This window comes from Ylistrum balloti, unplaced genomic scaffold, assembly GCF_031769215.1.
Source record: "Ylistrum balloti isolate Yb309-2 unplaced genomic scaffold, AGI_CSIRO_Ybal_v1 Utg370196, whole genome shotgun sequence".
NCBI classification, from domain to species: Eukaryota; Metazoa; Mollusca; class Bivalvia; order Pectinida; family Pectinidae; genus Ylistrum; species Ylistrum balloti.
Window position 1 is genome coordinate 1,642,408 of NW_026782173.1, and position 24,546 is coordinate 1,666,953.

General features: G+C 35.7%; 1 protein-coding gene across 8 annotated transcripts in view; it reads left to right on the top strand.

Annotated features, from left to right (window-relative positions):
• Positions 1-24,546, top strand: part of LOC132551327 (calcium/calmodulin-dependent protein kinase type II delta chain-like) — a 118,870-nt gene that overhangs the window by 54,148 nt on the left and 40,176 nt on the right. For all 8 annotated transcript variants that reach the window (XM_060215453.1, XM_060215454.1, XM_060215455.1 and 5 more), the window contains exons 7-11: positions 12,144-12,246; positions 13,703-13,786; positions 16,614-16,708; positions 19,004-19,126; positions 21,022-21,105. In XM_060215453.1, coding sequence (XP_060071436.1) covers positions 12,144-12,246; positions 13,703-13,786; positions 16,614-16,708; positions 19,004-19,126; positions 21,022-21,105 — 489 coding nt within the window. The remainder of the gene's footprint in view (positions 1-12,143; positions 12,247-13,702; positions 13,787-16,613; positions 16,709-19,003; positions 19,127-21,021; positions 21,106-24,546) is intronic.

The following is a 24,546-nucleotide window of genomic DNA, read 5'->3' on the forward strand; positions in this document are numbered from 1 at the left end:
CAGTCGACCTGTCAATATTCAGTTTACATAGTATATTATAGGTTACAGGTCGTTATGTTTCTATGGTCATGAATTAATTTTAGTATGCAATAATGCAATAAGATTTTCTTAGAAGACATTTCTTTCAAGTTTGAATTGCCCAAATGAAGATCTGAAGACAAAAACAAAAGCAAAATCTACACAAATGAAATGAATGGTAATGTGGATTTATTTACTGGGAGACTACAGGAGAAAGTAGCATTTATAACCTTCATAACACATCATACGCATCATTTAAAACAGTGGATATTCTTAAAAGGTTAATTAGTGGGATATATTAACTGAGACTTGACAAATGAACTTTGTCACTTGGTGTCAGTCTTCAATAGAAAATTATTCTAGTCTAGATGAATTTAAATTCCAGTCCAATAGTTAGTTTGGTAGCAATGATAATGGTATCATTGCTATGTTTTGGTAACCATATACTATAAACCAGCTATCATTCACGGCTACAATCTTTTGTGAATTCATCATTGTTAAATTCTGAGTGCACAACGACCTTCGTTTAAATTGTGTAGGGAACCCCATATGCAGTCCCTAATTTTGCCACAACAGGTGACTTTACTGCTGGGTTCAGAGGGAACCAAGTCAGTAGTGACCTGTTCATATGTCAGAATGACTTTGGACATTTGACCAACAAATGGTACAAAAGAAATAAACCCATCTCATTGACTTTTGTTTAGGTAGCAATATGAAGGTCAGAGTCACCTAAAATCTGGCATGGCATCCACAATAAAGGTAACAAAGATCTCTACTGGAGTGTTTTAGTGAGGCAAAACACAATCTCCTCAAAATCAAACATTCAAGGGACTAAAGTGTCTTTACATTGAATTGAATAATTCCTGATATTTACGAAAAATCTTATAGGTGTATCTGTTTTAGACATAGATATAGGATAAAGTATGCATTAGGTAAATAGTTACTTTATAAAACACCAAATGTTAGCTATCTAGTGTTTATTGTCTACAGAATCTGTGTTTTAATTCTCGGCAATTAATTTTTGCAATTGTGAAATTCGCTAGGTAAATCATGCAAGAAAGAAATCTTAAAGTAGTGTTGTTAGCTGGGTTAGATAATATTTATTGATGAATTCTACTATAGACTACATAGGCCCCTAGATTAAACAGTTAAATGCAAAAAAAAAAAAAAATTAGGAAATTAATGTTTACACAGGAAAGCTATAAACAAAACATTTCAATGCAAAAATCCAAAGGCCCAACAAGAAGGAACAATATATGGGAACAACATTTTTTCATCTATAAGATTATTTATGAATTACATCAAATCTTTCATTCATTGTGTGTGCTACCTACCACATGCTAACATACGTATGTATTCTGTATAATTCTGACCATTTGAGATGCATAAGACTTACAGTATCATCAAGGAATGACATTGCCATGAGAATAGGATTGCCATGAGAATAGGATCGCCATGAGAATAGGATTGCCATGAGAATAGATGAGAATAGGATCAATTGAATGTTGTTGGGTCATGAAATCAGTATGGAAACATATTGGAATCAGAATACTAAATACTAATTGATGTTCATGAATGCTGAACATGATTTACATATTTTGAAATACCAACTGATAATTTTGATGAAATTGATAAATGTTTAATTTGAATTTCCAAATCACATGCCAGTGGCCCTGTTTGAAAAAATTTGGAATCTGCCTTGTCATTCTCAGAAAAACAGATCATCATCATAAACTGAGTTGAGTTAGCCCCCTATTTACAGGCATATGTTTGCTCATATTTTGGTTTTGAGACTGATTTTGAAATCCAGATGGCTGAGTGGTGGCCATTTTGGATTTAGACATGTGAAGTTTCTAATGAATTGTTCTTTAATTTCATTTGTAAGTTCCCCTTGGCTCTTAACTGTACATGATAAATTTTAGGATTGATTTGAAAAGAAGAAATTGCTGGTAGGTAGGTTGTTATGATAAAAATACTTTGAAATTGATAACCTGTTTTTTTAGCTTGACTGGTTGGCTACTTTTTTTTTTATCTTACTTATTCATGTTATCATGTGTACACAAGTCTCCTTTCAATACAATCTGTCACATTATAATTAAGATTGATTAGAGGAAATATGAAATAAGAAAGGAAAATATCCAACTTCTCAATAACCAATCCTGATTGTATGGTGAGTGTCAAAATCCTTCAGGGAACATTTTCTTGTTCTTATTTACTAAATGTATATTTCACTTAAATGTGTTAAGGGTTTATCTTGGACAACAAATCTCTTGTGTTGTATAAGTTCTAACTTGTGTTTCAGATACTCTTTTATTATCAGATAAATATGTTTGTGATGTTTGAATGATAGAAGACAAATATTACTGTGCTGTGTTTGATTTTAAAACCATACACATCCACTCCTTTCAGAATTTAGTGAAACTTCTTTACCTTGAGATTTGTTGGGTTCTGTACATTTATCATGATGTAATCTGTGACTTTGTTCCAACCACAAACTTAACGGAAACAGTGTTCTAACAATCTAAAAGCATCTTGATGAGGATGTTTGCTGAGAAAATGTGTCATTTAAGCCATATTTGCTTAGCTGGCATTTGATTTCCACCAAATTTATCAGCACTAATGGATTGTAGATGAAGTGTCTAGAAGGCATATCTTTATATCCTTCTCATTGATCACAACTAGAGACATCTCTTCCATCTCGGTATGCCTCAAGTTAACCGGATTGAGATATTTCTTGACTTGCAGAAAGTTGATAGATAAAAGATCAGTTTTTTTTTGTTTGATTGATTGATTGATTTATTGGAATTAAGACATTTTTCTATAAACAATTGTTTGTGAAACAGCTACTGATATTAACTTCCATTATATCACTCCTATTTTCTTTGACAGAAACACAGTGACTTGCTGTGGGAGAAAGACAAAATATTAAGCTACTGTATTTTATGTCAGATACTCTAGAATATATTCTGTGGTGTAGGAGGTAATGATAAGTATAGGAAGTGAGTAGAGACAAAGATATATATAACTTTGACGTGACGTCTCTTCCTATCTTGTTCTTTCGGACAAAATCCTTTTGAGCACATTACCCATTTCATTTGGTGACATACGCTTTAAAGTTTTCTTGGCATTAGGTAGTCAAGCAGACCTGTTTTGCAGAGAGAAAGACTTCATTTGTAGGGGAAAAGACTACCATTTACTGGAAAGATGGTCGCTGAAGTTTGTTTTGTCTGGGACGTACCACAAGGGAATGTTGAGCACAAAATATACCAGTGAGCTCTGTCTTTGTGATCCATTAATGGGGTTTACTTGTATTGTGCTGTGAAATGTGAGATATGCTTTCGCCTTGCTATAGGTCCCCTGTGTGTCATTGACTCAAGTGGTGGCCTCTTACAGTTGCTTCTGCACATCAGCTGTTATAACATGCAGCCTGGTGGAGCTTCTGATATTGGAATTACAGTTGGGGAATTATTTTTTTCCCATTTTCACACCCATATTCTAGTTTTTTTTTAATTTGCAAGAATTTTTTGCTGAATTTTTGTACAAGAAAATAATTTCAGTGGAAAATTTTGTAAGAATGGGTACACTTGACACCATGCATAATATAGGGTAAAACTTGCATTTGTTATTTAATACTTTTCTTTTGGAAGTGTTAATCCAATTTAAATTTTCTGATTGTGCTCAAAGGATGAATCAGTCTTAGTTTTCTCCAAAAAGTTTGAATGTCAGTCTGCTTCAATCAATAAAATGTGTGAGTTTTTGTGAGGATGTTTTAAGATGATAGAAAAAAAGATAAGTTTCCTTACTTCCTTCATTCAAACTTCATCCAGGCACTAGAAATGGAAACTTTAACTTGCACCAGTATATTAACCACTAAACAGTTTGTTGAAAGTTGAGAATTTCATCCTGACCATTTGTAAGTAGCTCAAGGTTGTGAGAAAATAAGAGCTAATGCTGTTCTCCCAGTTCAAAAATTTTCTTTTGATCACATCTAATCTATCAGATTAATATGCAGTTCCTAATTCTCTCCCTTTTACTCTCCACATAGGATCTTACCCCATCACATAGAGAGTCATGTTCTGGTAACCTTTGGCCTGATTGGCAATTTCATCTGCAGCAAGTCTTTTTGTCACAACATCTGAATCTATCTGATTGAATTTTGGATCTCTATGCATCAGAGTAAGAAAAGGGTCAGCCTTTCAATCAGATTGACATGGAGTTATGCTCTAGCAATTGTCAACATGTTGTGACGAAATGACTTCATGCACAAAAAGGATGATGTAAGCTATTTCACCCTCTTTCATTCACTTTCTAGATTTGGTAAGCTGCAATTTTATTGGCTAATCCAAGAGTTCACCAGAACATGATCCCTTAGGGAGTTGTCATATCCTAGATGGAGAGTAACAGAGTGACAAATAGGATCAGCATTTTTATCAGATGGGTACTTCATTTCTCTTTTTTTAGGTCATCTGACCCGAAGGGTCCGATGACCTATAGTCATCATGCTTCGTCCGTCGTCGTGCGCCGTCCGTAAACTTTTCATTCAAACGACTTCTTCTCAAATACTAGAAGGTCTAGGGGGCTAATACTTGGCACAGAGGATACTGGCATGGAGCTCTACCAAGTTTGTTCAAATGAATGACCTTGACCCACTTTAAAGGTCACGGGGGTCAAATATGTTAAAATCTTTAAACAACTTCTTCTCATTAACCAAAAGGCTCAGAGTGTAGATATTGGGCCTGTGACATGCTGGGATGAAGGACTACCAAGTTTGTTCAAATGAATGACCTTGACCCACTTTAAAGGTCACAGGGGTCAAATATGTTAAAATCTTTAAACAACTTCTTCTCAATAACCAAAAGGCTCAGATTGCTGATATTGTGCCTGTGGCATGCTGGGATGAAGGGCTATCAAGTTTGTTTAAATGAATGACCTTGAACAACTTTCAAGGTCACAGGGGTCAAATATGTCAATCTTTAAATAACTTCTTCTCAAATACTAGAAGGCAACTAGGTCAAAATCTTTAAATAACTTCTTCTCAAATACTAGAAGGCCTAGGGGGCTAATACTTGGCCAATAGCATGCTGGCATGGAGCCCTACAAAGTTTGTTCAAATGAATGACCTTGGCCCACTTTCAAGGTCACAGGGGTCAAATATGTTAAAATATACAAAGGACTTCATCTCAATAAGCAAAAGTCTATGAGTGCCGATATTGGGTCTGTAGCATGCTGGGAGGAAAGGCTACCAAGTTTATTTAAATGAATGACCTTGAACAACTTTCAAGGTCGCAGGGGTCAAATATGTCAAAATCTTTAAATAACTTCTTCTCAAATACTAGAAGGCCTAGGGGGCTAATACTTGGCCCATAGCATGCTGGCATGGAGCCCTACAAAGTTTGTTCAAATGAATGACCTTGGCCCACTTTCAAGGTCACAGGGGTCAAATATGTTAAAATATACAAAGGACTTCATCTCAATAAGCAAAAGTCTATGAGTGCCGATATTGGGTCTGTAGCATGCTGGGAGGAAAGGCTACCAAGTGTATTCAAATGAATGACCTCAACCCACTTTCAAGGTCACAGGGGTCAAATATGTTAAAATATACAAACGACTTCTTCTCAACAAGCAACAGGTCCATGAGTGCTGATATTGGGCCTGTAAGATGCTTGGAGGAGAGGCTACCAAGTTTGTTCAAATGAATGACCTCAACCCACTTTCTAGGTTTGGCTTGCTTTTTGTCAGATGACCGTTAAGGCCCATGGGCCTCTTGTTTTTAAACAACCTGTTTCTCAAATATTAACCTTAATTTTTTTTATTTGCATCAATTATTACAGGTGTAAGAGTAATATATCTCCACAACACACATTGATAAACAACACAAAAACCACATATTTGAATACTTAGGCTTGGTTTCGGGATATTTTTTTTATCAGGGATTGTTAGCCAACCTGATTCATCATTATAAAATTAGAGCAATATAGTCTAATAATACAGAAATCCTTTAGACTCATTAATACTACAGAAATGGGGAAACACTCTAGATTATCAACATATTGTCAGAACAGTACTATGGAAATGGGGAAACACTCTAGATTCATCAACATATTGTCAGAACAATACTACGGAAATGTGGAAACACTCTAGATTCATCAACATATTGTCAGAACAATACTACAGAAATGGGGAAACACTCTAGATTCACCAATATATTGTCAGAACAATACTACAGAGATGGGGAAACACTCTAGATTCATCAATATGTTGTCAGAACAATACTACGGAAATGTGGAAACACTCTAGATTCATCAACATATTGTCAAAACAATACTACAGAAATGGGGAAACACTCTAGATTCACCAATATATTGTCAGAACAATACTACAGAGATGGGGAAACACTCTAGATTCATCAATATGTTGTCAGAACAATACTACAGAGATGGGGAAACGCTCTAGATTCATCAGTATATTGTCAGAACAATACTACAGAAATGGGGAAACACTCTAGATTTGATCAATATATTGTTAAAATTGTTCAAATTGCTATCTTGTATTGGGAAATCATTTTTAGTCATCACTTTATGGTTAGCACAGCTATAGAAAAGATTCACCATCATATTGCTAGCTAAGCGGCCTTGAAAGTGAAAATCCAGACCACCACAATATCGTTAGTTAAGTTCGTTGTTAGGACAGCTATCTAGTAACGGAAAATTCAGAAGATCCTTACTACAAAAACAAAGCAGTAGTGACATTTCAACAGAACCTTAATTCGTACTCGAGTTTCGTGATACTAGGGCAAATTATGGACAAAAGAAAGATTTACATAGGGAAAAGGAGATTAAGACAGTATAATTATAACATAGAACAGCTTTATAGATAGAAATTTCTGAAAAGATTATCACTTCAGATTTTTAGTTAGAACAGCTTCTAAAGATTATCTGTAATACATTCTTTTTGTTGATAGGCAGAGAAATCTTGAAGATCATCGGTAACTATTGAAACAGCTGTTTAGAAAAAGAAAATCCAATAGAATCATAATATCATTGGGCCATAGAGGAAATTTCATAGATAGTCACTAAATTGGTAGAGCACCTGCCATGAAACTGAAACTTAGGAAGAATATCACTATATTGTCAAGAATTGGAGAATTCACAACATCATCACTATATTATTGAGAAAGAGAGAATTCACAAGATCATCACCTTATTGTCAGAGCTGTCTAGAAAGAGAAAATCCACAAGATCATCACCTTATTGTTAGAGCTGTCTAGTAAGAGAAAATCCACAAGATCATCACTTTATTGTTAGAGCAGTCTAGTAAGAGAAAATCCACAAGATCCACAAGATCATCACTTTATTGTTAGAGCAGTCTAGTAAGAGAAAATCCACAAGATCATCACTTTATTGTCAGAGCTGTCTAGTAAGAGAGAATTCACAAGATCATCACTTTAGAGCTGTCTAGTAAGAGAAAATCCACAAGATCATCACTTTATTGTTAGAGCAGTCTAGTAAGAGAAAATCCACAAGATCATCACTTTATTGTTAGAGCTGTCTAGTAAGAGAAAATCCACAAGATCATCACTTTATTGTTAGAGCAGTCTAGTAAGAGAAAATCCACAAGATCATCACTTTATTGTTAGAGCAGTCTAGTAAGAGAAAATCCACAAGATCATCACTTTATTGTTAGAGCTGTCTAGTAAGAGAAAATCCACAAGATCATCACTTTATTGTTAGAGCTGTCTAGTAAGAGAAAATCCACAAGATCATCACTTTATTGTCAGAGCTGTCTAGTAAGAGAGAATTCACAAGAATCACTTTAGACTAGTAAGAGAAAATCCACAAGATCATCACTTTATTGTTAGAGCTGTCTAGTAAGAGAGAATTCACAAGATCATCACTTTAGAGCTGTTAGTAAGAGAAAATCCACAAGATCATCACTTTATTGTCAGAGCTGTCTAGTAAGAGAGAATTCACAAGATCATCACTTTAGAGCTGTCTAGTAAGAGAAAATCCACAAGATCATCACTTTATTGTCAGAGCTGTCTAGTAAGAGAAAATCCACAAGATCATCACTTTAGAGCTGTCTAGTAAGAGAAAATCCACAAGATCATCACTTTATTGTTAGAGCAGTCTAGTAAGAGAGAGAAAATCCACAAGATCATCACTTTATTGTCTAGTAAGAGAAAATCCACAAGATCATCACTTTATTGTGTCTAGTAAGAGAAAATCCACAAGATCATCACTTTAGAGCTGTCTAGTAAGAGAAAATCCACAAGATCATCACTTTATTGTTAGAGCAGTCTAGTAAGAGAAAATCCACAAGATCATCACTTTATTGTCAGAGCAGTCTAGTAAGAGAAAATCCACAGTCTAGTAAGAGAAAATCCACAAGATCATCACTTTATTGTTAGTAAGAGAGCTGTATTGTTAGAGCTGTAAGAGAGAATTCACAAGATCATCACTTTAGAGCTGTCTAGAAAGAGAAAATCCACAAGATCATCACTTTATTGTTAGAGCTGTCTAGTAAGAGAGAATTCACAAGATCATCACTTTAGAGCTGTCTAGAAAGAGAAAATCCACAAGATCATCACCTTATTGTTAGAGCTGTCTAGTAAGAGAGAATTCACAAGATCATCACTTTAGAGCTGTCTAGAAAGAGAAAATCCACAAGATCATCACTTTATTGTCAGAGCTGTCTAGTAAGAGAGAATTCACAAGATCATCACTTTAGAGCTGTCTAGTAAGAGAAAATCCACAAGATCATCACTTTATTGTCAGAGCTGTCTAGTAAGAGAGAATTCACAAGATCATCACTTTATTGTCAGAGCTGTCTAGTAAGAGAGAATTCACAAGATCATCACTTTAGAGCTGTCTAGTAAGAGAAAATCCACAAGATCATCACTTTATTGTTAGAGCAGTCTAGTAAGAGAAAATCCACAAGATCATCACTTTATTGTCAGAGCTGTCTAGTAAGAGAGAATTCACAAGATCATCACTTTATTGTTAGAGCTGTCTAGTAAGAGAAAATCCACAAGATCATCACCTTATTGTTAGAGCTGTCTAGTAAGAGAGAATTCACAAGATCATCACTTTAGAGCTGTCTAGAAAGAGAAAATCCACAAGATCATCACTTTATTGTTAGAGCTGTCTATAAGAGAGAATTCACAAGATCATCACTTTAGAGCTGTCTAGAAAGAGAAAATCCACAAGATCATCACCTTATTGTTAGAGCTGTCTAGTAAGAGAGAATTCACAAGATCATCACTTTAGAGCTGTCTAGAAAGAGAAAATCCACAAGATCATCACTTTATTGTCAGAGCTGTCTAGTAAGAGAGAATTCACAAGATCATCACTTTAGAGCTGTCTAGTAAGAGAAAATCCACAAGATCATCACTTTATTGTCAGAGCTGTCTAGTAAGAGAGAATTCACAAGATCATCACTTTAGAGCTGTCTAGTAAGAGAGAATTCACAAGATCATCACTTTATTGTTAGAGCTGTCTAGTAAGAGAAAATCCACAAGATCATCACCTTATTGTTAGAGCTGTCTAGAAAGAGAGAATTCACAAGATTGTCAATATATAATAGAACAGCTGTCTAGAAAAACATGTCAGAAGGTTCATCTGTATATATATATTTTCAGAACAGCTAATGTTTAGGAAATACCATTGATTCATCCTTATATTGATAAGTGGTATTCCTTGTGTTAGATAGCAATAAAAACCATCATCTGGAATTATATCATGTTTATTGTTTTGTTTACACTGTTATTTTCCCAGATGGTGGCACTCAGGTGACGTGTGTTGTATTCACTACGTGTTTGTTGAAGACAACCCGTGATGATTCATAGACCGATGACAGGGATGCACTTATAGTACATTTGGTTGAGTTTGTACTTGTTTCCCTTCAGTTCTTTGGAAACATAGAATCACAATATCAAGTGACTTGTCAAGATTTTTTTAGTTGGTTGTTAAATCAATGTAAAAGTCAAATTGTGTGCAAAATTTCATCTTCATGATGAATTGAGAACGTGATTGCTTGCCAGTATGGCATTGTTCAGGAATGGAAATTAATCGTACAACTGGTGCTGCCATTTGCAGAGTACACTTGCCAATTATATTTTTGCTGTGACCAGTGGTGACAAAAAACAGCTATATTTTAGCATGTGCATTAATGTGACAAAATTACTTTCTGATTTACTGAAATAGTACATGAGAAAATATGAAAAATTGCTTAAATAAGGGTTTTTTCTGTTGTAACAAACAAGCTTATTTAGGAAATATTGATTTTTCAATAAATGCTGCAGGATGAATAGAATACATGGTCAGTGCCTTGATTTATAGGCTGTTTTTTGACTCGGGACAGAAAGACAAATGTAACAGAGACCGTTCATTCTTTCAGTGTCTCTGCTCAGATTTGAACTTGGGACCTCTGGCTTACTAGTCTGATACTGTACTGATTTAGCTAAAGAGAAGTTCTCTCTAGCCGAACGGTATATTGTAGCTAGTATTTACCAGAGTTACACAAAAGTGACTGACCATTGTTGTCATTCTTCACTCAGGCCAAAATACAGCCTATGTCATCAGATAATGACAATATACAATAACTTAGGTTGATGGGAGTGACCATTAGTGTAGGGAACAAGGATATCATAAAACTGGACATTTTAGGATGATGGGAGTGACCATTAGTGTAGGGAACAAGGATATCATAGAACTGGACATTTTAGGATGATGGGAGTGACCATTAGTGTAGGGAACAAGGATATCATAAAACTGGACATTTTAGGATGATGGGAGTGACCATTAGTGTAGGGAACAAGGATATCATAGAACTGGACATTTTAGGATGATGGGAGTGACCATTACTGTAGGGAACAAGAATATCGTAGAACTGGACATTTTAGATTGATGGGAGTGACCATTAGTGTAGGGAACAAGAATATCATAGAACTGGACATTTTAGGTTGATTACTGTAATGTAAGTGAAGGAAACAAGTTGTTCTATGTATATAAGACTGAGACAAGGCTCTGAATGACTGAGTGTATTATTCAGACACCACAAGTTATTGGTTAATAATGAAAATAATTATCAAGCTGTTTACTATAGATACGGGAAAATGAAACTGCTCATCAGGAAGTGAAATGGTTTCCTGGACAGGGATATGGACATATCAAGTGTATTCATGGTGTTAATACAGGAAGTGAAATGGCTTCCTGGACAGGGATATGGACATATTGGGTAATTTGCTGGAAATCAAGTATATACATGGTGTTAATACTATGTGGTGGTATCTACACTGCTGTTTATTACTACCCTTAATTAACACAGGTTTATAAACAATTCCCTCAGGAGGCATCTCAACCTATGTTTCAGTGACACAGCTTATGTACTTAAGAAACTTATATTCTCAGAATATATTAAACCTGAACATGTTGATATTAACATACACTTAATGTACTGTTAATAAACCATATTGAAGACAGTGTAACCTGTATTGTAACATAGCACCATCTATATATTATCAATAGGTAGGGTGAAAGGACAACATAGTCTATATGTATAAAAAAGAAGAGATGACATACAGTAGTGTACAATACAGAAGTGATGTCTGTTGATGACATACAGTAGTGTACAATACAGAAGTGATGTCTGTTGATGTGACATACAGTAGTGTACAATACAGAATTGATGTCTGTTGATGACATACAGTAGTGTACAATACAGAAGTGATGTCTGTTGATGTGACATACAGTAGTGTACAATACAGAAGAGATGTATATTGATGACATACAGTAGTGTACAAAAGATAAAGATATGTTTGTTGATAGATAACATTATGTAAAAAAGTTTGAGTCAGACATAATTGACTTTAATTTGTCCGATGTCTTTGGTTTGTATCCTAATTGACTTGTACTGAAATTTGGTTGTGTCTCATTATATGAAGAGTTTGCTCCCTTTCTTCATCTTTAATTGCAAATTTGGCTTTTATATCTTGCCTTGTAGAGTACAAAAATGAAAAGATAGTGTTATCCATAATGTACAGGTATGTAAAAAGGGGAGATAATTTGTAGTGTATACAAGGTGAAAGGAAAATTAAGCTGTAATCAGAATTGGTATTTGTATTCCAGCCTGAAAACTTGTTGCTAGCTAGCAAAGCCAAAGGTGCGGCAGTAAAGTTAGCTGATTTTGGATTGGCCATAGAAATACAAGGAGATCAGCAGGCATGGTTTGGTAAGTATAAAATCATTATATTTCTACAAAAATATGTAATAGATGCTACAATGTATATTCCTAATCTAATTATTTAAAAAGATTTCATAATGAATAATGTGTTTATGTTCTTGTGAAATACAAATAAAAATTAATTCTAAGGTGAATAATTGTAGAAAATTAGATTCCCAGTAATGAAAAATGTAACAATTGTAGCAAAATAGAAAAGAAATAACAGTATATACTATCAAAAATTTTCAGTATAAAATATTATGAATTCCACGCACTGTCCAGTATTCTGTTAATCTCTTCCAGAAGGCTCGTAACTGGCTATCGCTTCTCTGAATTATTTATGTAGCTATTTCTAGAGGTTTTATTTGATTTCGATCTTCAGGTCAAAGTCACTATGATATATATTTTGTATTTTGGTAGATAATTATATCATGGCTCGGGATGAGTAACACTTCCTTTCCTTGACCTCTAGGTAGTGGTAAACTTTGACCTACATTTTAAAAATTTATGCCATACTGCTGATACCTAGGCCATTTAGCTTAGCCAACATTGTGTGTGCCATCAGCAGATTTCCCTTCGATCTTACACACATTGCATGTCCAGGGAATTCTCCAACACAGACACAGTTCCAATTGAGCAAATTGTGCTACCATAGCTGTGTACCCAAGATTGGCTTTACTAAAACACCACAATGAACTTGCCCATCACAAGTCTATATTGAGTGATAGAATAAATGGCAGGAATTTTAGCTATGTATGACTCGGTAGATTGTGAATGGTTTCACTTGTTGGTAATCCTAATGGAGGCTTGATAGGTTGACAGTAGGGCCAATAAGATCTTTGATTATCCCTATCTTGTCATCAGTTTTATTCTAAGACTGCTCATTGTCGTCTTTGGCAGTAAGTCATTCAACCGATTAACTATCACAACTTTACAGGGACTTGCCTGTGGAACAAGATCCTCTGATGCTTTACTCATGTTTTTCTCTTTCTTTTTAGAATATTAACGATGTCTTGGTCTGTTCCTGGAATTTTCTGGAAGAGAATGTTATTTTGATATTGTTCTGACCTTGAAGACTTTTGATATTGTTAATACTTAAATCAGACTCTCCTGATGTTAACAGGTTGGGGATGCAGGCATACCTAGATAGCTATGATTCAGATCAAACGTTGAAGTATAATCTTTAGTGTTTAGTTTGTTTATGACATAGAGTAATGACAATATTTATAGATTTTAATGTAAAATATCTAGGAAACTTACTGTTGTTTTATTATGATTGGTGGTGTACAAATTGATCTATGGTATCAGACCGTGTCGTAACTTGTGTAAAACAGGACGGCAAGTATGGTTAGAATTTTGAACTCATCAAATGTAAAATGTTGGAAAGTGCGTCTGGCTCCTAGTCTCTTGTTGCTCAGCATTCTCATGCATAATAATGACATTGTGATATATGTATATTTTACAGGCTTTGCTGGAACTCCTGGCTATTTGTCCCCAGAAGTCCTGAGAAAAGACCCCTACGGGAAGCCTGTAGATATATGGGCATGTGGTAAGGTGTCTGTGTCATACATTGCCGTAGTACACCCAATAAATGTATTAATCTATATTGCCAGCACACATCACTTTTGTACTTTCATCACACATTACCATAGGACACCCAGTAAATGTCCCTGCCTGTACTATCATCAGATATAGCTGGAGTACACCCCTTAAATGTCCCTGTCTGTCTGTCATCACATTACCATAGGACACCCAGTAAATGTCCCTGTCTGTCTGTCATCACATTACCATAGGACACCCAGTAAATGTCCCTGTCTGTCTGTCATCACATTACCATAGAACACCCAGTAAATGTCCCAACCTGAATTATCATCACATAACCATAGGACACCTCTTAAATGTCCCTGTCTGTACTGTCATCACATAACCATAGGACACCCCTTAAATGTCCCTGTCTGTACTGTCATCACATTACCACAGGACACCCAGTAAATGCCCTTGCCGGTACCTTCACCATACATTACCATAGTACACCTAGTGTTGGTCCCAGTCAATACTGTCACCACACATTACCATAGTACACCTAGTATTTGTCCCAGTCAATACTGTCACTACACACATTACCATAGTACACCTAGTATTTGTCCTAGTCAATACTGTCACCACACATTACCATAGTACACCCAGTAAATGCCCTTGCCTGTACTGTCACCACACATTACCATAGTACACCTAGTATTTGTCCTAGTCAATACTGTCACCACACATTACCATAGTACCCCTAGTATTGGCCCCAATCAATACTGTCACCACACATTACCATAGTACCCCTAGTATTGGTTCCAATCAATACTGTCACCACACATTACCATAGTACCCCTAGTATTGGTTCCAATCAATACTGTCACCACACATTACCATAGTACACCTAGAATTTGTCCCAGTCAATACCGTCACCACACATTACCATAGTACCCCTAGTATTGGTTCCAATCAATACTGTCACCACACATTACCATAGTACCCCTAGTATTGGTTCCAATCACCACAATACTGTCACACCACACACATTACCATAGTACTGTCACCACACCCTAGTACCCCTAGTATTGGTTATTTGTCACCACACCCAGTCAATACCGTCACCACACATTACCATAGTACCCCTAGTATTGGTTCCAATCAATACTGTCACCACACATTACCATAGTACCCCTAGTATTGGTTCCAATCAATACTGTCACCACACATTATCATAGTACCCCTAGTATTGGTTTCAATCAATACTGTCACCACACATTACCATAGTACCCCTAGTATTGGTTCCAATCAATACTGTCACCACACATTACCATAGTACCCCTAGTATTTGTCCCAGTCAATACTGTCTCCACACATTACCATAGTACCCCTAGTATTGGCCCCAATCAATACTGTCACCACACATTACCATAGTACACCTAGAATTTGTCCCAGTCAATACTGTCACCACACATTACCATAGTACCCCTAGTATTGGTTCCAATCAATACTGTCTCCACACATTACCATAGTACCCCTAGTATTGGCCCCAATCAATACTGTCACCACACATTACCATAGTACACCTAGTATTTTTGAAGGTATATTATATATCCTGTTATTTGGTTACCCCTACCACCCCCACTCTTAATGATGACACTACCTTTGTAGGTATGATACTATATATCCTGTTGTTTGGCTACCCCCTACCACCCCCACTCTTAATGATGACACTGTCTTTGTCAGTGTGATACTATATATCCTGTTGTTTGGCTACCCCCTACCACCCCCACTCTTAATGATGACACTGCCTTTGTCGGTGTGATACTATATATCCTGTTGTTTGGCTACCCCCTACCACCCCCACTCTTAATGATGACACTGTCTTTGTCAGTGTGATACTATATATCCTGTTGTTTGGCTACCCCCAATCACCCCCAGTCTTAATGATGACACTGTCTTTGTAGGTGTGATACTATATATCCTGTTGTTTGGCTACCCCCTACAACCTCCACTCTTAATGATGACACTGTCTTTGTAGGTGTGATACTATATATCCTGTTGTTTGGCTACCCCCAATCACCCCCACTCTTAATGATGACACTGTCTTTGTAGGTGTGATACTATATATCCTGTTGTTTGGCTACCCCCTACCACCCCCACTCTTAATAATGACACTGTCTTTGTAGGTGTGATACTATATATCCTGTTGTTTGGCTACCCCCTACCACCTCCACTCTTAATAATGACACTGTCTTTGTAGGTGTGATACTTTATATCCTGTTGGTTGGTTACCCCCAATCACCCCCAGTCTTAATGATGACACTGTCTTTGTAGGTGTGATACTATATATCCTGTTGTTTGGCTACCCCCTACCACCCCCACTCTTAATAATGACACTGTCTTTGTAGGTGTGATACTTTATATCCTGTTGGTTGGTTACCCCCAATCACCCCCACTCTTAATAATGACACTGTCTTTGTAGGTGTGATACTATATATCCTGTTGTTTGGCTACCCCCTACCACCTCCACTCTTAATAATGACACTGTCTTTGTAGGTGTGATACTATATATCCTGTTGTTTGGCTACCCTCTACCACCCCCACTCTTAATAATGACACTGTCTTTGTAGGTGTGATACTTTATATCCTGTTGGTTGGTTACCCCCTACCACCCCCACTCTTAATAATGACACTGTCTTTGTAGGTGTGATACTATATATCCTGTTGTTTGGCTACCCCCTACCACCTCCACTCTTAATAATGACACTGTCTTTGTAGGTGTGATACTATATATCCTGTTGTTTGGCTACCCCCTACCACCCCCACTCTTAATAATGACACTGTCTTTGTAGGTGTGATACTTTATATCCTGTTGGTTGGTTACCCACCATTTTGGGATGAAGATCAACACAGACTTTATGCTCAGATCAAGGCTGGGGCTTATGATGTAAGTACAGATTCAAGGATTTGCTCAAACATTTTATATATTGAAAATAATGGTTTCCAATTTTGTTATCATGTATATATCTTAGAGTGTGACAGAATATCTTTGTTATCCGTTACTGTAATTAGAACAAGTGAAAAATATAGATTTATTACACTTTTACCTGTGAAATATAACATTGAGAAAAGTGTATATTTCATTAGTGAAAAGTAACACATTTGCACTTACATGAATAGTAAAGTCTGGTACAAAAAACTAGAGGTACAGCAAGACATCTGTATGGGGGCTGTTTACTAGTAACATGACCTTCAGTTTCACTGTAAGCATCCATTTCCATGGAAGTCAGCAAACAGCGCCTGCCAGTAACTCAAATTACCTTATCAGAGGTCCAACTCATTCCCCAACCAAATGTCTTGAAAAAGGAACTAGACATTTCAAGTGGATTTGGGGTTTTTATTCAGCAAAACAAAGTAACTTGTCTCGAACCATCCAGCTACACACTTGTGAAAGACACTACCATATTAGGGTAGCAAGAAACAGTTAATTTGCATTTTTCCTGAAATTATTGGTCATGTTTGAGATATACAGGTATAGCAGTTTGGTTATTATAAATACATCCTTACATATATATATTTATAAACTATATGACAATTACATTGATAATAGAAAGATAAAATTTGTGTAAATAAAAAATTTCCTCTGATCTCTGACATGCGATTGCCATGGTTACCATCTTAAAAAGTGCTAAAAATGAAAAAATACTGCTAATTCAAACCTAAAACTACCACTTTAAACATTAAACTTTAGAAGAAATTTATTTCTGAAACCTGTCTTAAAATCAACAACACTGTCATGGTAACAAACTACTAACATATCAACAAAGTCAAACTCGGAAATCCTTCACAACATGACCACATGTAAACACTAGGAAAATTTTACTTCCTGTATAGGTAGTTTTTGATGTGTAGACACAGGTTCGAGACTGACCAAATAGTAATCTCCAACACAAATCTAAAATTTTATTCTGAAAAAAATAAAACCCCACATGGTCCACTTCAACATGACAAGACCAAGATACTTTTATGATGGGGTAATCTAAAGAACAAAAATATTGCCATGGCTACACCTAGAAACTGTGTATTGCTACCTACACACACATGAAATATATTTGTTATTACTAAAGACACTCAATATCTTGTCATAAAAATGATATATATATCATATCTTACAGGAAATTATTGAATTTTCCTGTAATTTTATTTTTTAAAGGAAAAAAAACAAAAGGCAATGCCAACATAAAATAAAGTGGTGTTAAAAAGTTCAGGAAGAATGAGTGCTTTTGACTACAAAACTTCATTATATACCAAATAAATCAACCTGCCTTTCATTTATTTTCAAGCAGGAAAATTTACAAATTTCACTGTAGTGACTAGAAAGCTCTGCGATTTCACTGCAGTGAAAATATGATAGAAGATTTTAGGATGTATGTTACTATATTTCACATGCAAAAATGCAATAAAAAAATTGAATATTGCTTTGGATATTATATACAAAATTACGATATGTTTTTATGGGTCTGATATTTTGTCCTTTATACTTAAACCTGACATGATTGGACAAAGTGTTAAGTACAAATATGGACAGTGATCCAAAAGTTTAAAATTACAACAATGAATTCATTTATTGCTTTATACAATTGTATATTATTAAATAAGGGTTGTAATAGCTCAGTAGGTGATGTGTTGACTTATGTCATCACAAGTGAAAGTCTGAGGAGCCTTGTTAGATGAATCCTACTTGTAGCAGTGTATGTTTCTCAGGAAGCTAAGGAACAGAAAAGTCTTTGCTGATGTAGAGCCTGTTGCATGTTGTTACCTGGACTATGCAGTGGGCAATAAACTCAACTAAACAAATTAGTGTTATAAGAACTATATTTGTATTTTAACTTCAAGATCAACATCACAGGAAAAATGAAAGATCTTGCCATTTTTCTTCCTTTCTTATTTGGATCTTCTAAAAGATTTAACATTGATCAAACTTCTTAGATCTTGCAACCCTAATATTGTTTGTGCATATTTATACATTAATAAATCACAGCAAACATCCATTTTTGACAGTCCTTATAAAATTGAATGGCTATCCATGCCCTGACATTATTTCATTGGTTTGGATGATGTTACATGTCACTCTGGTGTTGCACTGACAAAATCAGTAATGGACAAGCTTGTCCAGTAAATAGCTGAACATATTTTGTTGGTAAGAATTAGTTTGCAGTATAATTGTTCCTTATACTTGTAGTACCCGTCTCCAGAATGGGATACAGTGACACCAGAGGCCAAGAATCTCATTAATAGTATGCTGACTGTCAACCCTGCAAAACGTATCAACGCCACTGAAGCTCTCAAGCACCCATGGATATGTGTAAGTGGGCTGATGATGCACTTCTTGATTAGGATGAAATATATAGACCAGTCTTGAGGATCCAATGGTAGTGTATGGGAAAGAAAAGTTCAGCTAATCAGGTCATTGGTAGGAAAATAGTACAGCTAACAAGGTCCATGGTAGGAAAATAGTTCAGTTAAGGAGGTCAATGGTAGGAAAATAGTTCAGATAACAAGGTAAATGGTAGGAAAATTGTTCAGATAACAAGGTCAGTGGTAGGAAAATAGTTCAGATAACAAGGTCAAGGGTAGGAAAATAGTTCAGATAGCAAGGTCAATGGTAGGAAAATAGTTCAGATAACAAGGTCAATGATAGGAAAATAGTTCAGATAGCAAGGTCCATGGTAGGAAAATAGTACAGATAACAAGGTCAGTGGTAGGAAAATAGTTCGGATAGCAAAGTCAATGGTAGGAAAATAGTTCAGATAACAAGGTCAATGGTAGGAAAATAGTTCAGATAACAAGGTCAATGATAGGAAAATAGTTCAGATAGCAAGGTCCATGGTAGGAAAATAGTTCAGATAACAAGGTCAGTGGTAGGAAAATAGTACAGATAACAAGGTCAGTGGTAGGAAAATAGTTCGGATAGCAAGGTCAATGGTAGGAAAATAGTTCAGATAACAAGGTCAATGGTAGGAAAATAGTTCAGATAGCAAGGTCCATGGTAGGAAAATAGTTCAGATAACAAGGTCAATGGTAGGAAAATAGTTCAGATAACAAGGTCAATGGTAGGAAAATAGTTCAGATAACAAGGTCAATGGTAGGAAAATAGTTCAGATAACAAGGTCATTGGTAGGGGAATTATTTTGTTTATTTCAGTCTCAATTTATTCTTTTATAACTGGCGGAGGGAAGATGATTTCATTGTTCAAGGGAAGTAAATCTTAATGACATACCATATCTTTTTGTTATCTGTTTTCAAATTAAGATATATAAAGAAGATCATAAAATTATTATTACTGAGAATCATTATCATGTGATTGTTCAGGCATTTAAATATGTAAATTTTCATTGTTATTTCTAGTAGATTTAGCTTTTATTGCTTACGGACTTGACTTGGCAAAAAGAAATGTTAGTTTTTATCATAAATCATGATAATATTGCTTGTTGTAAACTATGTTCTTGTAAATTATATCAACTGAAAACAAAAGTACATAAGTTGTAAATCAGTGACTAGGAATGATGAAGTGATTTGTAGTCTGTAGATCTGCAACTGTAGTGAATAAGTGATAACATGTTTCCATATTTAGTCAAGTGATTGGTCAGCAATGTGGTACTATACAACTGGACAGTGGTAGTAGTCCATGACCTGTTCTTATATGTACATGCAAGGTGTTATTTTATCAGAGAGTGGAGTCAGATTTAAACTTTTTTTTTTTTAAAGTTAAAAACCCTTGAAGTTATTTCAAGGGGTTTCTTGTTTTATATCTTTATCAGGGATTGTTTAAATGTAAATGATAACAACAGGGTGCACTGGGCTTGATGAATAGGCTAAATTGTCACATACCCACCTTGTAACTGTCTAACATGTGCAGGTAGTGTGAATATTTGGAATAGACGACTGCATGAGTCTGCATATGTCGGATCTACCTTAGTAGCCTGCTGGTGTAGTATATGTGTGTTTAATTTCATTTCAATAGCCAGGTAAATGATTGTAATTTTCACCTGGTCATTTAAACACTGCTTATTCGTGAGTATTTTCAGTTTACAGTTTAAAATTTTGAAGGTTTCATTTGTAGATATGTCTATGGAAAAGTATATTTACATATGACTAATATCCTGTTTCAATCCAGGAAGTGTTTGGAGGTAGGATAGAGACTTGACCTGCTTGGTTATCAGTAGCTCCCTGACATAAGTTTGTTTTGTTGTTTTACAGCAACGTGAGAGAGTGGCATCTGTGGTTCACAGACAGGAGACTGTTGATTGCCTCAAGAAATTCAACGCAAGAAGGAAGCTCAAGGTGAGTATTTTTACCTAATTACCATATTTCTGTTTAATAGCCCTCTAATGGATACAGATATAGAACTGTTATTTGGTAAGAAGTTGTATAAGGATCATATTTATCAATTAACGTAAGGAATTTTTTTAAAGTAAAATTTTCACACAAGCAGTAAGCACAACATTGAAGGCCTTATTTAACTAGCAGAAATTTTCAAACATGTCTTAAAAGGCAATAACAGAACAAAGTCCATTTTTTCCCCATTGGTTTCTGGCAAGGGCATTTGTGCCTTCCAACACATCTTGTTCTTGTTTACAGTTGTCTCAAAACTTCTTCTAAGTGTTCACAAATATTCTCTCTTCTTTGAAATTAAGTTTCAGCCTTTTTGGTAAATCACAAGGTCACTGTCGTTAGAACTTTGATCTGCAGACTTACTTTGTATTAATTTGAGGCTTTATATATATGACAGGGCTAGGTACTACATGGATCATACTGATCCAGCATTATTTAGGATCCTGTAATGGTCACTATTGGTCAGTTAGTGTGACAACAATACAGGATCCTGTAATGGTCACTATTGGTCAGTTAGTGTTACAACATGGCAGGATCCTGTAATGGTCACTATTGGTCAGTTAGTGTTACAACATGGCAGGATCCTGTAATGGTCACTATTGGTCAGTTAGTGTTACAACATGGCAGGATCCTGTAATGGTCACTATTGGTCAGTTAGTGTTACAGCATGGCAGGATCCTGTAATGGTCACTATCGGTCAGTTAGTGTTACAACATGGCAGGATCCTGTAATGGTCACTATTGGTCAGTTAGTGTGACAACAATACAGGATCCTGTAATGGTCACTATTGGTCAGTTAGTGTTACAACATGGCAGGATCCTGTAATGGTTACTATTGGCCAGTTAGTGTCACAACATGGCAGGATCCTGTAATGGTCACTATCGGTCAGTAAGTGTTACAACATGACAGGATCCTGTAATGGTCACTATCGGTCAGTTAGTGTTACAACATGGCAGGATCCTGTAATGGTCACTATTGGTCAGTTAGTGTGACAACAATACAGGATCCTGTAATGGTCACTATTGGTCAGTTAGTGTTACAACATGATAGGATCCTGTAATGGTTACTATTGGTTGGTTAGTGTTACAACATGGCAGGATCCTGTAATGGTCACTATTGGTCAGTTAGTGTTACAACATGACAGGATCCTGTAATGGTCACTATTGGTCAGTTAGTGTTACAACATGATAGGATCCTGTAATGGTTACTATTGGCCAGTTAGTGTCACAACATGACAGGATCCTGTAATGGTCACTGTTGGGTAGTAAGTGTTACAACATGGCAGTACCCTGTAATGGTCATTATTGGTCAGTAAGTGTTACAACATGACAGGATCCTGTAATGGTTACTATTGGTCAGTTAGTGTGACAACATGGCAGGATCCTGTAATGGTCACTATCAGTCAGTAAGTGTTACAACATGACAGGATCCTGTATTGGTCATTATTGGTCAGTAAGTGTTACAACATGGCAGTACCCTGTAATGGTCACTATTGGTCAGTTAGTGTTACAACATGACAGTACTCTGTAATGGTCACTATTGGTCAGTTAGTGTTACAACATGGCAGTACCCTGTAATTGTCACTATTGGTCAGTTAGTGTGACAACATGACAGGATCCTGTAATGGTCACTATTGGTCAGTTAGTGTTACAACATGGCAGGATGCTGTAATGGTCACTATTGGTCAGTTAGTGTTACAACATGGCAGGATGCTGTAATGGTCACTATTGGTCAGTTAGTGTTACAACATGGCCGGGTTCTGTAATCTTCTCATGTTTTACCCTAGTTAAGTAAATGGTAATAACTTGTTAGTGCAAGTGTACCAATTGTTAGACTGTATAAGGACACTGTCTACCAAAATGTAACATCAGGAAGCTTTCTCCTAAAGTATAGCTGCTGCTGTTTTCATATTTTGACCCTGATGCAAAGTTGAAAAAAGAAACTGTCTATGTCAGAGCTAGGTACTTCATAGGTCATACTAGTCCAGCAGTATTTAGTCCCCTCACTACCACCCCACCTCTCAAAGGATACAGTGTGATAATCTATTTCTGTATATTGTTTAAGATAAAGGTGATATCTGTATCACAGTGCGACTAAGTTCAGTACTTACATCAATTAGATAGCGAATATTAACAAAAAGTTAAATAAATAGATGTTGTATTCAAGGAACTTTAGCACATGTTGCCATTTGTTATCATTACATTGAAGGGTTCCATTTTTATATACGTTTATTCTCTGCACTATAGGAATGCCATGTCAAAATCCAAGTTACAGGGTGACATGCTCACATGTGATGACTTTGATAAAGATCAAAAGAATTCCGAAGCATGGTGTGCCTCTTTTATAATCTTCAAAGAACATGACTATCAGTCCAGTGATTGGTTAGTCTGAAACCAATCCACAGTTTACTGCAGAGAAGGATATTAATAACAGTTAGATTTAGGAATTATGATTTACATGTATTTTATGAGATAAGGGTAAAGTAGATGAGTTATTTAATTTTCATCAACTCTTTGTTTTAATATGTAGTATATTTGAAATCTAGTTATCTTTGCATGTGAATTGACCTTAAGTTTCATTAATATATACCTTTTTAAGGTCACCTGAGACAAAGTCTCATAGTGAGCTATTGTGATATCCTTTTGTTCGGCATTGTCTGTCATACGTTTATAAATTTTTTAGGTCACCTGAGACAAAATCCTAAGGTGACCGATTTTTATTAAACTTGGCAGAAACCTTCCATGGCTAAATGTTAACCAGAATTATAAACCACCAAATTGACTGATGTTTCAAAACTCTTCTCAATACCCAAATACGTAGAAACAAATACTCTTCATGGATGGAAAGGTCTTAAGGTGCTTTACCAAAATTGAGAATTTCATGACCCCATTGTCTCACATTTTCCCTTGGGGAGGTGGTAAAGTTTACTATAGTTTATATAGAAAAATCACATTTTTGAACATTATATTTTCTTTTGGAAATAGAACAAAATTGGTTAGAATTGATATTACGGGATGATAGTTTGATGTCATGCATATAATGACCTTTGCTGAGGTCCACTATGTCCTTATATAGACAGTCTGATGTTCAGTTGTCTCAGGTCCAAACCTGAGTCATCACATTACTTACCTGATAAAAGCACTATGGAGTTATGTGTACTAGTGATTATTTTATCAGTGAAGTAGGGATGGCAAATGAAATGACAGGTTACAGGTCATGTAATATAACACCTGTACATTATTTTAGGCCTTGGTAAGGAACAGTGGAACAATTTGACATAATACAAATCCTGTACATTTTTGAAGTCTTTGCTGGTCAGTAAAACTTTGATTACATAATGTAACACCTGTATATATTTGATGACCAATGTTAGTAACAGGTAATTATAAT